General features: G+C 52.4%; 2 protein-coding genes across 2 annotated transcripts; both read right to left on the bottom strand.

The window, feature by feature from the left end:
* Nucleotides 1-210: 210 nt before the first annotated feature.
* LOC143021994 (uncharacterized) lies at nt 211-3369 on the bottom strand. Its single transcript, XM_076179925.1, has 3 exons — nt 2942-3369; nt 1558-2884; nt 211-1413 (listed from the first exon to the last, which is right to left on the bottom strand). Exons 1-3 carry the CDS (start codon nt 3367-3369, stop codon nt 211-213), a joined length of 2958 nt encoding a protein of 985 aa, XP_076036040.1.
* Nucleotides 3370-3408: 39 nt separating this feature from the next.
* LOC143021993 (uncharacterized) lies at nt 3409-4008 on the bottom strand. Its single transcript, XM_076179923.1, has one exon. It carries the CDS (start codon nt 4006-4008, stop codon nt 3409-3411), a length of 600 nt encoding a protein of 199 aa, XP_076036038.1.
* Nucleotides 4009-14424: the final 10416 nt, after the last annotated feature.

The raw sequence follows: 14424 nt of genomic DNA, 5'->3' as shown, positions 1-14424 counted from the left end.
ATACATTGTGACGAATGTGGATAGGAGGTAAAGGGAACACGGGCTGAGGGAAATACTTTTATTCCTGACTAGTTTCGCCTGAGTGGCTTCTTCAGAGGAATATAGTTTGAAATTTAAATTAATAAAGGTTTATTGTATAAATATGTACAGATATACATACATTGATATACAATGCGGGCAAAAGCCCGCCAGTGGGGGAGTTGTCGTGCCCTAGCTGGTGAAAGGTGAGGGCGTAGGGAGGTCAGCGAGGGGGGGGGGCGCCGCCCTGAGCACCCCAAGCATTACGTCCGTGGGCGTGTGGCGGACAAGGAGGGCAGCTCTCGTTGCCCGACTGCTGAGGAGGCTGCCTTCTGCAGGGTGGGCAGGGGTCTGCGGCGCTGGTCGGAGGGCCTCCGTGGCCGGGCAAGACAGTAGGTAGTGCAGCAGAGGGTGGCGGCTGTGCCTACCGCAGTGATCGCACTGCTGCCCATGAAAGCCGTCGTACAGCTCCTCCCTGGTGCAGTAGCCCAGCCTAACTCTCTGCAACAGTACGCCGTCCGTCCTGGGCTGTTGATGGAAGGCGCTCAACGTCTGATAGTCGGCGGTGGCGGCGTACCAAGGAGCTTGTCTTTTTGCTCCTTCTAACTGCCGGTGAGTCTGGTGGGCGCGGTGGGCTGCGGCACGCCTGGTTCGCGCCTTCACGTACGACAGACTAGGTGGCACGTGCCTGGTTACGTGGGGGGCGCCAGCGGCTATTCTTGCAGCATCGTCGGCAGACTCATTGCCTCGCACGCCTACGTGGCTGGGCATCCAGTGCAGCCTTACCCGACGTCCCTGTGCGGCGAGGCTCTGCAGGCTGCCCAGGATGGCGGTGACGAGTCCCACGTTGTCGCTGGGGCACGGCTGCTGGAGGACCTGCCATGCCGTCCTGGAGTCTGTGTGTAGGACCACAGTAGCCTCCTGTCGGTTCTGGGCGTGGTCCAGGGCCAGGTGGATGGCCACGAGCTCTGCCTGCAGGGTGGAGCAGTAATCCGGCGTCCTCTCGAGCAGTTCGGTCCCAGCGCTGATGGCAGCGGCGCCCGTCCTGCCGCTTTCGGGGTCGACCGAGCCGTCGGTGTAGTATATGGCACCGCCCGGCTCAGACACCCGCGCCACCGCCATGTGGGTGTGATGCCGCAGCTCCTCGGTGGTGCAGAGCGCCTTGCTGGCCGGTAGCCGGGTGGTGGAGAACTCTGGTGTGGGGGGCTCCCACGGGGGTGGGGCTCGGTAGGTGGGGGCCGGGCGGTCGGCGTGTTGCCAGCGCCAGCCGTTAATGTGGGCGAGGCTGTGGGTGGCCAGGGTGGACTGGAGTAGCCACGGGTTGCGGCGGAGGACATCGTTCCCTTGCGTCATTGCAAGCCGTAGTCTTCTCTGTGCTACTCCTTCGGAGTCGCGCTGAAGGACCCTGGCCACGCGGCAGGCCACAATCTATTCAACTCTGGTGGTGAGTGGCACCAGGCGGGTCTCGTTCTGCATGACGCACGCACTGGTCCATCTCGGAGCTCCCAGCATCGTCCTTATGGCGGTGTTTTGCAGCACCTCGAGCCGCAACAGTTGGCTACGGGGGAGCGATATGAGGACTGGGGCGCTGTAGTCCACCAGGGAGCGCACTGCAAATATGAAGTACAGTCGGAGGACGGAGAAGGTGGTCCCCGCTGTGGGTCGTGTCATGGCTCGCATTACGTTCAGCCTAGCCTGGGCCCTTTCCGTCAGGTAGGCGGCGTGGGCTGTAAAGGACAGCCAATTGTCCACCCATACCCCGAGGTACTGGTATGAGTTGGCCCAGGCCAGTCCGACGCCCTGGACGCAGAGCTGACCTGCCGGATCGGCAGCCCTCACCATCATGGCGCGGGACTTCTCTGCAGAGATTTTGAGGCCCAGCTCCTCGTATTTCCCGCTGATAATGTCGAGCGTCTGCTGCGTTTTCCTGAGCTTGTTGCCCCTCCCGGTGACCACGAAGGCGAGGTCATCGGCGTAGCTGAGGAGGATGGTGCCATTGTGGAAGGGCAGGGCCACCAGCTGCTCCATCAGCAGGTTGAAGAGGAGGGGGCTGAGGATACCACCCTGGGGCGTCCCGTTCTCCAACCTCTGGAAGCTGGACTTCAGGCCCTGGAATTTTACCCTGGCGCGGCGATGCTGCAGATAGTCGCGGAGCCAGGCTAGCATCCTTCCCATCACGCCCTTCCTTACGAGGGCGGCGAGGATGGCATGAGGGCTGGCCAGCTCGAACGCCTTTTCCAAGTCGAGGAAGACAACGATGGCGGGGCGGTGGTTAACTTGGGTCAGCAGCGTCAGGATGCTGTCCGTCGTGCTCCTGCCGCGGGTGTAGCCGAAATTGTGGGGGTGTAGTGGCCCCACACGCCATTGAAGGAGAGCAAGCACCATTCTCTCAGCCGTTTTGGCCATGCAGCTGAGGAGGGAGATAGGCCTTAGCTTAGTGGGCTCCCTCGGTTTGGGGATTGGTTGGATGTCAGCCTCCTTCCACGAAGGAGGCAGGGATCCCGCCATCCACGACTCGTTGACTGCGGCCAGCAGGGCGGCGTCCCCGGCTGGCCCGGCGTGAGCGATCATGGAGTACGTCACGCCGTCGCCCCCTGCTGCTGTGTCACGGCCCCGTCTCTTGGCCTGCTCCAGCTCCTGAGGAGTGAAGGGACGGTCTGTTACTTCAGCTTCTTTAGTCGCCTCCCCGATGGCCATGTCGCGGCGCGGCCGAAGCTGCTGCTGGAGACGGCGCGTGCTACCCGGAAGCTGGTCACTGGAGCCGCGGGCGGTGAATTCGGCTACGAACCTCTCGGCCTCCTGGTGTGGGTGCGGGTGCGGGTGGGCGGCGGGGCGAGGCGGAGCGGCGCCGGAGGCGGTCTTCACGCTTTTTCAAAGCTGGCTTAGAGACGTGTGGTGGCTGAAGGAGGCGCACCACTCCAACCACTTGGCCTCCCTGGCCTTCAGGGACACCTCCCGTGCGCGGACCACCACGTCCTGAAGTAGTCTCAAGTTGGTTGGGTTTGGGCATCTCTTGTAGAGCTTCCTGTGAATGTTCACTCTGTGGTTATGCTCCCGCACCTCCTCGTTGTAGAACCACCAATTTGGCCGGTGACGACGGCTTGGGGCTTCCCTGGGGATGGCTGCGTTAGCAACCCTCTCAATAGCAGCAGTCAGGTCCCTCTCCCGCTGGTGAAGGTCCACGGGTGGCTGGTAGGCGGCCCACCATTCGTCGAGGGAGGCCTGGAAGCTGGCCCAGTCTGCTCTCCCGATATTCCAACGTGGAGGGGGGAGGGGGGCGCTGGGGGTGCCACTGGGAGGGTGGTGAGAGTGGCAAAGTGGTCGCTGGTGAGGGTAGGATGTACTTGCCATGTAGCACCGGCGGCCAGGTCGCTCAAGGCGAGTGTGAGGTCAAGCCTCCCCCCCCCCCCGGTTGTGGGTAGCCTCCCCTGTGTTGAGGAGGTGGGTATGGGGAATGTCCTCGAGTAAAACGGCCAGGCGGCGGCCCGTCTCGTTGGTTGGAGATGGTGACTGCAGCATGGGGTGGTGGGCGTTCAGGTCGCCCGCCACGAGGAGGCTGGTGTGGGCGGCGAGGGAGAGCAGCTCGCCTGCTTCCAGATGGTATCGTTGGCTCCTGTATATGTTGTACACCAGAAGCAGGATGCCCCCGACCTGCAGCCCTAGTGCCAGGACCTCCACGCCCTCCCCGCAGTGGACTGGGGCGGATACTCTGCGGTGAGGGATGGTGCTACCCACCAGCGCCGCACAGCCGCGGGTGTTCTCTGTGGCAGGGAGCGAGTGAAGGGAATAACCCGCCACCCTCCACTCAAGGTCGGCACACGTCAAGGTCTCCTGGAGCAGCACCACGTCAAGGTTTTCCGTGAAGATAGCCTGCAGTACTTGGTGCTTCTTAGGTCGGAGACCTTGCACGTTCCACTGCAGGACTCGGAGCCTGGGAGGGCCAGCCAGCTTGTCCTCATCGGCGTCTGCCCCAGCTCGTCGACTCTCCATTCTGGTGGTTGGGGTCGGCTGGATAGAGGGAGCGGAGATGCGTGTCCTTCAGGTCGGGGGGTGGCTGGAAACAACATTCTGTGAAGACTGAGACAGTCTCCTGCAGGAGCTCGCTCAGGGTCCCCTGCTTGTCGATGTCATGGTTGGGGTTGGTGAGCAGCTTCACCAGAAATTGCATCATCCTTGCCATGATGCAGCTGACGACTGTGCGTATTTCCTCGCGCATGGTGCGTGGCAGGCCGTGGGAAGGGTCGGTTGGGCCCATGGAGGGTCAAATTGGTCAATATATATATGGCATAAAAAGGAACGTGGCAAAGTGTCAGGTTGGTCCCCCACTCGACCTCATCTGTCGGTGTGACGAGCTATCGCAGCGGGTGGACCAATTATCCGTCTGTTGGTATTCGCGTGGCTGAAATGTCCGTCTGGATCAGGGGCTCTGTGTTTATTGTTCATTACAACAAAGCGTGCTGCTGCTTTAGACCATATTAAATCTCCAGTCCTCTTATTGATGTTATCATGGATGTTGATAAAAACGGACTCCATCGCCTTTCTTTCTTGCCGTGTAAGAATACAAAAAATTGAAAACTTATTATCTAATCTAAATAGTGTGAATTCTAACATCTAATTCACGATCGAAAGTGAGATAAACAGACAACTACCTTTTCTAGACACCGTATTAATAAGGTCAGGATGTGGCGTTAAATTCAAAGTTTACAGGAAACTGACGAATAAAAATTACTTCAGTCATTACTACAGTGCACATGATAAGAGGACAAAGACTGGTGTGGTGATAGGCCTGTTCTTAAGAGTATTTCCTATTTTCAGCGACGAATTTCTAGCGGATGAAATTAGAATGATAAAAACAACTTTTGAAGGACTCAAATACCCCAAGGGATTACTTTGAACCCTGGAGGAGAAGGCCCGTAATATACTACGCAACAAAAGAGAAAAGCCCAACACTAAGTATTGGGTGGTCCCAAATTCCAATCTAACGAGAGACCTAGACAAAATCTTATCGCCCTCCAACATTCGTCTTGCGACTTCTACAGGCACGAAAGTGAAGGACCTTTTAATCAAGAAAAAAGACACAACCTTATATATAAACAGCGTAGTATACAAAATCCCGTGTGGTGGATGTGACAGAAAATAGATCGGTGAAACTAACAGAGGCTTAGACACCAGATTAAAAGAACACCGAGTAGATGTAAGACACCACAGGGTTAGTAATGCAATAGTTAACCATGTCGACGAAAGAGGCCATCTACCGAAATGGGACCAGGCAGAAATTCTCATGGATAACATTACACGGCAAGAAAGAAAGGCGATGGAGTCCGTTTTTATCAACATCCATGATAACATCAATAAGAGGACTGGAGATTTAATATGGGCTAAAGCAGCAGCACGCTTTGTCGTAATGAACAATAAACACAGAGCCCCTGATCCAGACGGACATGTAGTAGTTTTAGTTCGGAACAACGTCAGGACAAATGAAAATCAACACAAAATATCTAATCTCTTTCTTTTGGTTATTAGCCACAAGGTGCGACACTAGAAGTGTCACATGAGAAATATAGGTGAAGCTCGGACTAAGGCCACAGCTTAGTGGAGCTTATGGTTGTAGCTGGACGTGGAGCCTAACGTCAGCGAGGCGGTAGCAGATGATGACGGCGAGGCTCGATGGGACAGCTAGAAGACTGGACTAGGAGATGTAGTTTGTGCGCTGGTCGGTCTGGTCGGTACTGTTCTGCCCATCTCGGCGAAACGCCGACCTTTTAAAGGAGGCTGGCGGGAACGTGAGGAGCTTTCTAAGTTCCTGATTGGCTGACCACTGGCTGGCAGGGACACCCTTGCGAACTACGCTTGCCAACTACAGGAACTTGGAAAAAGGCTAGATCCGAAGATTTCTTTGATTAGTGTGTGACGGGTCGTAGGATGCATCACGTCACTACACCATTCCCCCTGCTCTTCAAAAGCGGGCGTCGAGGAGGATAGGGAGCGACGCGCGCGACGTATTTGAACCTGTCTGGCCTTCGGATCAATCGCCCCGAACGAGTGGTCATACCGTCAGGGGGCATGTCTGGCGAGGGCCTTGATGGAGGGGGGCTCGAGTGCAGGGTGGTGTTGTCGAGGTCGGAGGCCTGGCGATGGGAGGTCGGTTGAGTATGGAGCTGTGGAGACATAAGGTTGGGTGAGGATTGTTGCATTGCATGGTAGAGCGGGGGCGTGGGGTGGAGAGGATCTTGGGGGGGGGGGTGCCGGGAACAGTTGTAGAAGGGTGTGGTTGCGGGATAGGAGAAGGATAAGGGTTCGCCGTCGCGTACGCGTGATCTGTGTGAGTTTGGGGGGGCTGCTGCAGGTGCTGTGGTGGTGGGGAGTTAGGGGCAGGAGGGGAGTATTGGTTTGGAGGGGAGAGTTTTTCGGGGGGGTGGGGAATGACTTGGTTCGGTGGTGAGGATGGGGTTAGGACCTTGTTGTAAGAGGTATTGTAGTGGCCCTGGAGTTTTGGTAGGGGGAGTGGTGGGGAGGTGGGCCGGCTTGAGCCTGTCGATGGAGACGCGATCCGGTTTGGCATCTCGGTTGATCACGAAGTGTTTTGTTGATCTAGTGAGGACTTGGAAGGAGCCATCGTATGGGCGTTGAAGAGGAGTTCGTTTGGAGTCTCGCCTGAGGAAGACGTTGTCACTTGTAGACAGGGCCGGGGGAAGGTGCTCCGGTTGAGGTTGTGGTGGGCAAGGGGGGGGGGGGTTGGACGGGTGTTGGCGAATGTCTCCTTGATAAGTTGGAGGAGGGCGTGACGGTCAGGATCGCCGACGGCAGGCGTGGCAATTTCCCCAGGGAGGCGAAGGTTCTCAGCGTAAAGTAGCTGAGATGGGGAAATGTAGTTGTCGACCTTTGGTGTGACGCGGATTGTGAGAAGCACCAGGGGAAGGGCGTCGACCCAGTCGCATGAGGGTTGTGCCTTCAGCGACTCCTTCAGTTGGCGGTGGAACCGGTCCACGAGTCCATTGGCTTGGGAGTGGTAAGCGGTAGTCTGGTTGCGTTTGGTGCCAAGGAACCTGAGGAGGCTGGACCATAGGTCAGATTCGAACTGAGGGCCCCTATCGGTGACTATGATGTGAGGTGCGCCGAATCTGGATACCCAACCAGAGAGGAAAGCACGGGCGGTCGTCTCGGCGGATATATCCGGAAGGGGGATTGCTTCTGGCCACCTGGTGTACCTGTCGATACACGTAAGGAGGTAACGCATGCCACGAGAAGGCGGAAGGGGGCCCACAATGTCCACATTGACTGACTGGAAACGTGCCGTGGGTGTAGGAAAACGCTGGAGTGGTGCGTGGACGTGGCGCGTAACCTTGGCCGTCTGGCAGGGGAGGCAGGTCCGGGTCCATTATCTGACATCCTTGTTGATGCCTGGCCAGACGACTCGATCCGTGATGAGGCGTTGTGTCGCGCGGATGCCCGGATGACTGTGGTCATGGAAGGAGAAGACGTCCTTACGGTGGCAGGCGGGGATGTACGGGCGGGGTTTGCCTGTGTAGACGTCACACCACAATGGTACGGGGTTGTTAGGAAGCTGTCTTAGCTGTAAGGATGAGGTGTCGTGCATACGTAGGAGGCGGAGTTCACTGTCGTTATTCTGAGATGCGGCGATGCGTGAGTAGTCTATGTTGTGGTCAGGGAGGATGCTGGAGGTGATTCTAGATAAGGCGTCGGCCACCTGGTTATCTTCTCCCTTGATATACTCAATTCGAGTATCTAATTGGGAGAGGAATGACAGGTGCCGGGAGACTCTTGGGGAGTGATGGTCGGAGACCCTGTCTAGGGCATGGGCGAGTGGCTTGTGGTCTGTAAGGATGACGAAAGGCCGGCCTTCAAGGAAGTAAAGGAAGTGCTTGACGGCCGAGACTATGGTTAGCAGTTCCCTATCAAAGGCGCTGTAGCGAATTTGAGGAGGGTCCAGACGTTTGGAGAAAAAGGCGATAGGCTGGAGCTGGCCGTTGATCTTCTGTTGGAGGACGGCGCCAATTGCTGAGGAGGAGGCATCGGTGGTAAGGAATGTGGGGACGTGAGCTACCGGGTAGGACAAGCGGGCGTCCTCAGCGATTGTCGCCTTGACTTGCCCGAATGCTTGGGTCGCTTCGGAAGACCACTTCACAGGTTTGACCGACCGCTTGGAATGGTTCTTGGTGAGGTCGTTCAAGGGAGCGAGTTTTGCAGCTGCGTCGGGGACGAATCTATGGTAATAATTGACGATTCCTAGGAATCGTTGGAGCATTTTGATGGATGTTGGCTGTGGGAAGTCTTTTATGGTGTCGATTTTTTGAGGGAGAGGATACAGGCCTGCCGTTGAGATACGGTGTCCGAGGAAGTCGAGAGATGAAACTCCGAGGAGACACTTGGACGGGTGTACCCGGAGGCCATAATCCTGGAGGCGGCGGAAGAAGAGGCGGAGGTGTTGGCGGTGCTGGTCGTGAGTATCGGAGGCTACGAGGATGTCGTCGATGTAAACGGTAATGAAGTCGAAGTCTCTCGGGGCATGGTCTATGAACCTCTGGAACGTCTGGGCGGCATTCCGGAGGCCAAAGGCCATCATCTTCCATTCGAAGAGGCCGAACGGAGTGGCTATGGCTGTCTTCTGGACGTCTTCCGGCGCTACAGGGATTTGATGAAACGCCCTGACCAGGTCGATCTTAGACAAGACCTGTTTCCCGTGAAGCTTGAAGTGGAAGTCCTGAGCGTGAGGGATGGGGTAGCGGTCGGGCTTCGTGATGCGGTTAAGTTGACGGTAGTCACCGCAAGCCCGCCATTGGTTGGGCGGTGGGGGTGGCTTGGGAACCATGTGGAGTGGTGATGCCCAAGCACTCTCCGATGGTTGGATGATGTCCTGGTCTAGGAGTTCTTGGAATTCCTGTTTGGCAGCGGCCAACTTTTCTGGGGAAAGTCGTCGAGGCTTGCTGTATACTGGCGGTCCAGATGTCTGGATGTGGTGCATGATGTTGTGAGGGGTGGTGGTGGTGTTGGTCTTGTCTGGCGATGTTAGCTGGAGAAACTCCTGCAGGATGCGTGCATAATCGCCATCGGGCTGGAGTGACGATATCTGGTGGGAAGTTGCGTTAGTGGTGGTTCCTGGTATGCTTGTTGTGCCGTGGTACAAGCAGTTATCCTTGGCGCTAACTACCATATTGTAGTGCTGGAGGAAGTCGTAGCCAAGAATGGGCTGCTGTACCGCTGCTATAACGAATATCCAAGGGAACTTGACATCGTGGAGTTCCAGGACGCTGTGGTGGCTGCCGTACGTTGCGATGGGCGTACCGTTGGCTGCAAGCAGGTCGTAGGATGGCCAACGTGTGCCGTGGTTGGGTTCTTCCGTCGGGGGTATGATGCTGACGGCTGAACCGGTGTCTACCAGGAAGGATAGGCCAGAATGGCGATCATGCACTGAGAGGAGGGTGTGGGTATGGTTAGCGGGGGTAGGGGTGGTTACCGACCCCCGCGTTTTGGCGTTTCCCTGCGACCAGCTGCATGGTTGTGTGCATCCGAGCACCTTGGCTCCGAAGCGGGTATGGTACCAGCAGGAGGTAGTATCCTGTCGTGGAGCGGGGCTACGTGGTGGTTGATGGCTTCCCTTCTCGGCTAAAAACTGGTTGAGCAAAATCTTCATGTCGGCCACTTCCTGTCGTAGCTGCTGCACACTTTGGTCACTGGCACTATATGACACGCGAATGTTTTCACTCACAGCACTATTGTCACTAACACCTGGGTCGTCACTACACTGAACACTTTGCACTGGTTTGTCACTGGGGTGGAAGCTGCTGGCTAACCGGACTTGTACCGAGATATGACGTTGGAACAATTTAGCTGCTATTTCGCAGTATTGTTCGTCGTCCTTATCGCCGGCTAGAGCTTCCATGTGTAAGTGGAGGGCGTCCGGCATCTTGGAGAGGTGAATGGAGCGGAGGAGTTCCTTGGGCAAAGACACCTTTGCCCGGGTGTTGAGGGCGGCCATACGGGTGTATAATTGTGACGGGGTGATGTCGCCGAGTTCACTATGCTGGATATCTCGGTAGAGCTGGTCGTCGGGCTTGGTGTAATGCTTTCGTAAGGCAGTCTTAAGGGCGGAACACTTGCCCTCTTGCTGAGGAGAGGAGACGACGTTACGGACAAGGGCGATGACGTCCGTTGGTAGAGCGGCGATGTACGCGCCGAAGGCTAGGAGGTCCGGCACGTTACCTTGAGTGGCTAAATAGGCCTCTGTGTGAACTAGCCAGCTCTCCAAGTCACGGGAGAAACTGGGAAGTTTCACTTGTGTGTTTTCCATAATCCTGGTTGTCCTTCACCGGGGTCACCACTTTGTAGTAGTTTTAGTTCGGAACAACGGCAGGACAAATGAAAATCAACACAAAATATCTAATCTCTTTCTTTTGGTTATTAGCCACAAGGTGCGACACTAGAAGTGTCACATGAGAAATATACCTGACACTTTACCACGTTACTTTTTATGCCATATATATATTGACAAACTTGACTTCAAACTATATTCCTCTGAAGAAGCCACTCAGGCGAAACTAGTCAGGAATAAAAGTATTTCCCTCAGCCCGTGTTCCCTTTACCTCCTATCCACATTATTATTATTATCATTATTATTATTATTATTATTATTATTATTATTATTATTATTACTACTATTATTATTATTATTATCATCATTATCATCATTATCAGTTTACACACACACACATACCACAACATCGGTATTTCTTAAATTTATCTGTGAACCACACATCAAGATAATCATGACTGGAAACCATATTTACCTCCATTACATTCATTATTCAATGCTACAAAAATATATACACGCAATTTTGGTTTTGATTTGCCCCCACCCCACATACATTTCCCTTGGCCCCAGTATCCCCCGGCCAAACTTTCTTAGTGTACGCCACTACCTGATAACATGGTCAATACATCGCAGTTATTACTGCATGAGCATCGTCTCTGTATTGGGACAGTTGATGGTATGAGAGGATGTGAAAAGCGTTAAGTTCCCTATGTGGGGAAATCATCCAGGCCTCACAACCGTATAGCAAGATGGATAGGCATACAAGTAAACTGGGGCTTTTGTCCTTGTTCAGAAAAAAAAGGGCTGGAAAGTCTTCCAAACGATAGTAACTATTTTTTTTTTTTTTTTTTTTGCAAGTTTGGTACTACCTTGGATGAGATAATCGGTGTGATGTGGTCACTGAGGCGAAGAACATACCCAGTGATCCTGACATTTCGTCATTTTTTGTTACTAGCATCCCATTGGACGATTCTAATGGACCCACTACTGTGTCAGTGCCCGCCATGAGATACACTCATTTTGGGGTTATTTCAATGGGGTTACTGGCACCGACAATACTGGCTACAAAGTATGTATCGCCCCCCGTGGTTCTAAAGCCAGGAACATAAACAGTTCTCTCCTTCTGAACTTTGCAAAGTCCAGAAAGTTGAGTACTGGCGGTTCTTGGTTCCAGAGACTTGAGCCACACGGATGGACATGATATAGTAATGCCGGAAGAGTAGCTAAGAAGATCGATCACATACTTGTTAGCACTCATTGGAAAATCCTACAGACTGCAGGGTTTATCAAAGTGTTGAATTCTTTGGGACCGATCACAGACTTTTGGTCACAACACTCAGACAGCGTATCAAACCCAGGAGAATTCCGAGCTGTAACCTACCTGGGATGATGCGTGTACCCAGGCGCATGAGGTACCAATCTCTAATCGGTTTGAAGTACTTGGCTTTCTTGAGGACCCTGACGAGCTGCGGGACATTTTTAAACGTAAAACTCTAAAAATTGCCGAGGGCTGCACTGGAGAGCACTCAAATTCGAGAAATGGCGTGGCATAGCGGGAGACACTGGAGAGTATATAATTGGGCCGTGCTGCCAGAATGGCTGGGGTCCTGGACTAATACAGGACTCAGAAACGACTGACTAAAGATCTCATGAAAATGGATAAGGAGAGGTAAGTCAGGGGGATCGTTGAAGAAGTTGAGGGCCATTTTAATAGAAATTACGTCAGACCTGTTTATTGAACCCTGAATAGATAAACAAACAGATAAATAAATAGATAAATAAATTAATAAACAAACAAATAAATAAATAGATAAATAAATAAACCCCAAACCTATGACCCAGAGCAACACAATCAGAACAGCTGATGGCGATCTATTATCAGGTGTGAATGGGTGTAGCCCCTTTGCGGAGTACCTTGAGCAGTTGTTCATGGGTGACCCTCCAAGCGGACAGCTTCCCCTCGATGATTTTCAGGTGGCAGTTCCTGATCCACCGTGGCATTACACTGTTCAGTGTGTCAGGTAAGATGCTTGCCCATCTGCTGCTGACACTGGTTCCTTCACATCTGCTAAGGCTTCAGAGGCCTCAACATTCTTGGTTCACACCAAGTAAGTCAATAACTGATCTGATCCTAGCGCTTCGTATTCTTGTGGAGCGCCGACGTGGGTTTCAGCGGGGGTATCTTGCAGCTTATGTTGATCTCGAGAAGCCTTTTGACTCGGTGCATTAAGGAGTGTTCTGGGATCTGCGGATCCGTAGGATTCTTGCAATGATGCTTACACTCTGGGACAGAGAGTGCAGTAAAGCATGGAGGAGGCGCGTCCAGGTTTTTTCCTGTTAATTCAAGAGTGGGGCACGGGTATGTCCTCGCCCCAGCTTTTTTCAACACGTACATGGACTGGCTATTGGATAGAGCTGTCGATTAATGCCATTGTGGAGCATTTATTGGCAGTACTAAGGTTACTGACCTTGTATTTGCTGATGATGCTGTCCTTCTTGCGGAGTCTTTGGAGGTCCTGGTTGCAGCCCTCGAGTCACTTCACAGGAAGGCGAGACTGCTTGGACTTTAGATCTCCTGGACTAAGATCATAGTCCAGGAGTTTGAGGGTTTACTGGATGACACAGTTCAGTCTGCCCAAGCATGTGGCGAAGGCATTGAAGTCTTGGAAAGCTTAAAATACTTTGGTAGTGTTGTGCATAACAGGGTCATGCCATTGTCAGAGTGAAAAGCTATCCTTCTAATAATTTTGGATGTACTTAGAAATTGATTCATCATCCAGCTCTAATATCTTTAAATTACTATTGTAATAATTAAAATTAATTATAATGAAATCCATAAAAAGGACTGTATTCGTCAACAAACACATGTAAAATTGTTACTATGTCACATATGCCTACTCTCTATCGGAAAGAAGGGATCAAAAACGTTTTCGATGTATTTGCAGACTCACGTGGTCTGAAAGAGAGAGAGAGAGATGTCACGTAAACACTTCAAGACAGCCAACCCAGGCTATTAATATCTTCGTCAAATTATCCCTTTTAAAAGGTAAGAGTTAAAGTCAGAACCAGTTATTAACATACTTAAAGATCCCACGTCCGATATAGAGAAAGGAAATGAGACGTAAAAGGGGAATGCAAGTTACTCGGATGTTGGCAATAACTCCATACCTTGTGTTGTTGCTACGTGTTTGGATAATCCTTTTCGTTCTCATAACTCTGTTACTCTGTGTAGGAAAAGTAAAAATGTGCCAAAAGTTCTCATTTATATATATATTTTTAGTAATTAAGTGTCACAAAATGGCTGCTGTATAGGGGGTTAGCCTACACCTAACCTACCATAGCCTAACCTAAAATCAATTGTAAACCTTAAGTAGGGTAATTTAAAGAATTCTGAAGAGGCCTATCCTATGTTATATTACAGGAAGAGGCATATTAACCTCATGTTACCTCGCTTTAGTCTTCTAAGAATTTCTTCTGCCTCACGAATCTTTCAGATACCCTACTCCATTTTCGCATTGATGTGGTATTTTTTCTGAATAAGCTGTAAATTTACAGGGAGCCAGTCTGGGAAACCAGAACTAGTCTCGGAAACCAGTGAACCGGTCTGGAAGACCGAATGGGACGCAAGTTCTCAGTTCCCTCCCTCCCTCGGTTTGGGAAGCGTTTAGACTGATGTGAGAGAAATAAAGGCAGCAATGACCGGCGTGTTTCCTTTCAACCACGAATGGAAAGCTGGACTAGGACCCACATACCCACAGGTCCCATGTTCTACCAGACGACTAACCGGCAGCACAGTACAACTCCTCATCCTTTGGTTATGTCATTGGCAGTCAAGGAGTAGCGGAATAATCCTTGCTCCCTCCAGAAAATGTGTGGCAATCTGTAACAGAAGAAACGTTGATCTATATATATATATTACAATTTTTTTTTTTTTTCTGTCGCGGTTCGCCGTGACATCATGAAGTTCTTCGAAGGATTGGCATTGCTCATTGTGTTACGGACTCACTTACCAGAGCATATGGAGTTGTCGTTATCTATGCAGGAGGACTAAGATTCGAATCTTCAGATCACTTGTG

The sequence above is a fragment of the Oratosquilla oratoria genome, chromosome 43 (genome assembly GCF_046742065.1).
Source record: "Oratosquilla oratoria isolate Oo_2021 chromosome 43, ASM4674206v1, whole genome shotgun sequence".
In the NCBI taxonomy this organism is placed as follows: domain Eukaryota; kingdom Metazoa; phylum Arthropoda; class Malacostraca; order Stomatopoda; family Squillidae; genus Oratosquilla; species Oratosquilla oratoria.
This window is presented reverse-complemented; position numbering and strand designations above follow the sequence as displayed.

Coding starts and splice junctions, on each gene's coding strand:
- LOC143021994 (XM_076179925.1), bottom strand. CDS start 3,369: ATGGCAAGTACATCCTACCCTCACCAGCGACCACTTTGCCACTCTCAC. Junction 2,885..2,941: donor AAGGCCAGGGAGGCCAAGTG/GTTGGAGTGGTG, acceptor GCTTTGAAAAAG/CGTGAAGACCGCCTCCGGCG. Junction 1,414..1,557: donor GCCAACTGTTGCGGCTCGAG/GTGCTGCAAAAC, acceptor AGGGTCCTTCAG/CGCGACTCCGAAGGAGTAGC.
- LOC143021993 (XM_076179923.1), bottom strand. CDS start 4,008: ATGGAGAGTCGACGAGCTGGGGCAGACGCCGATGAGGACAAGCTGGCT.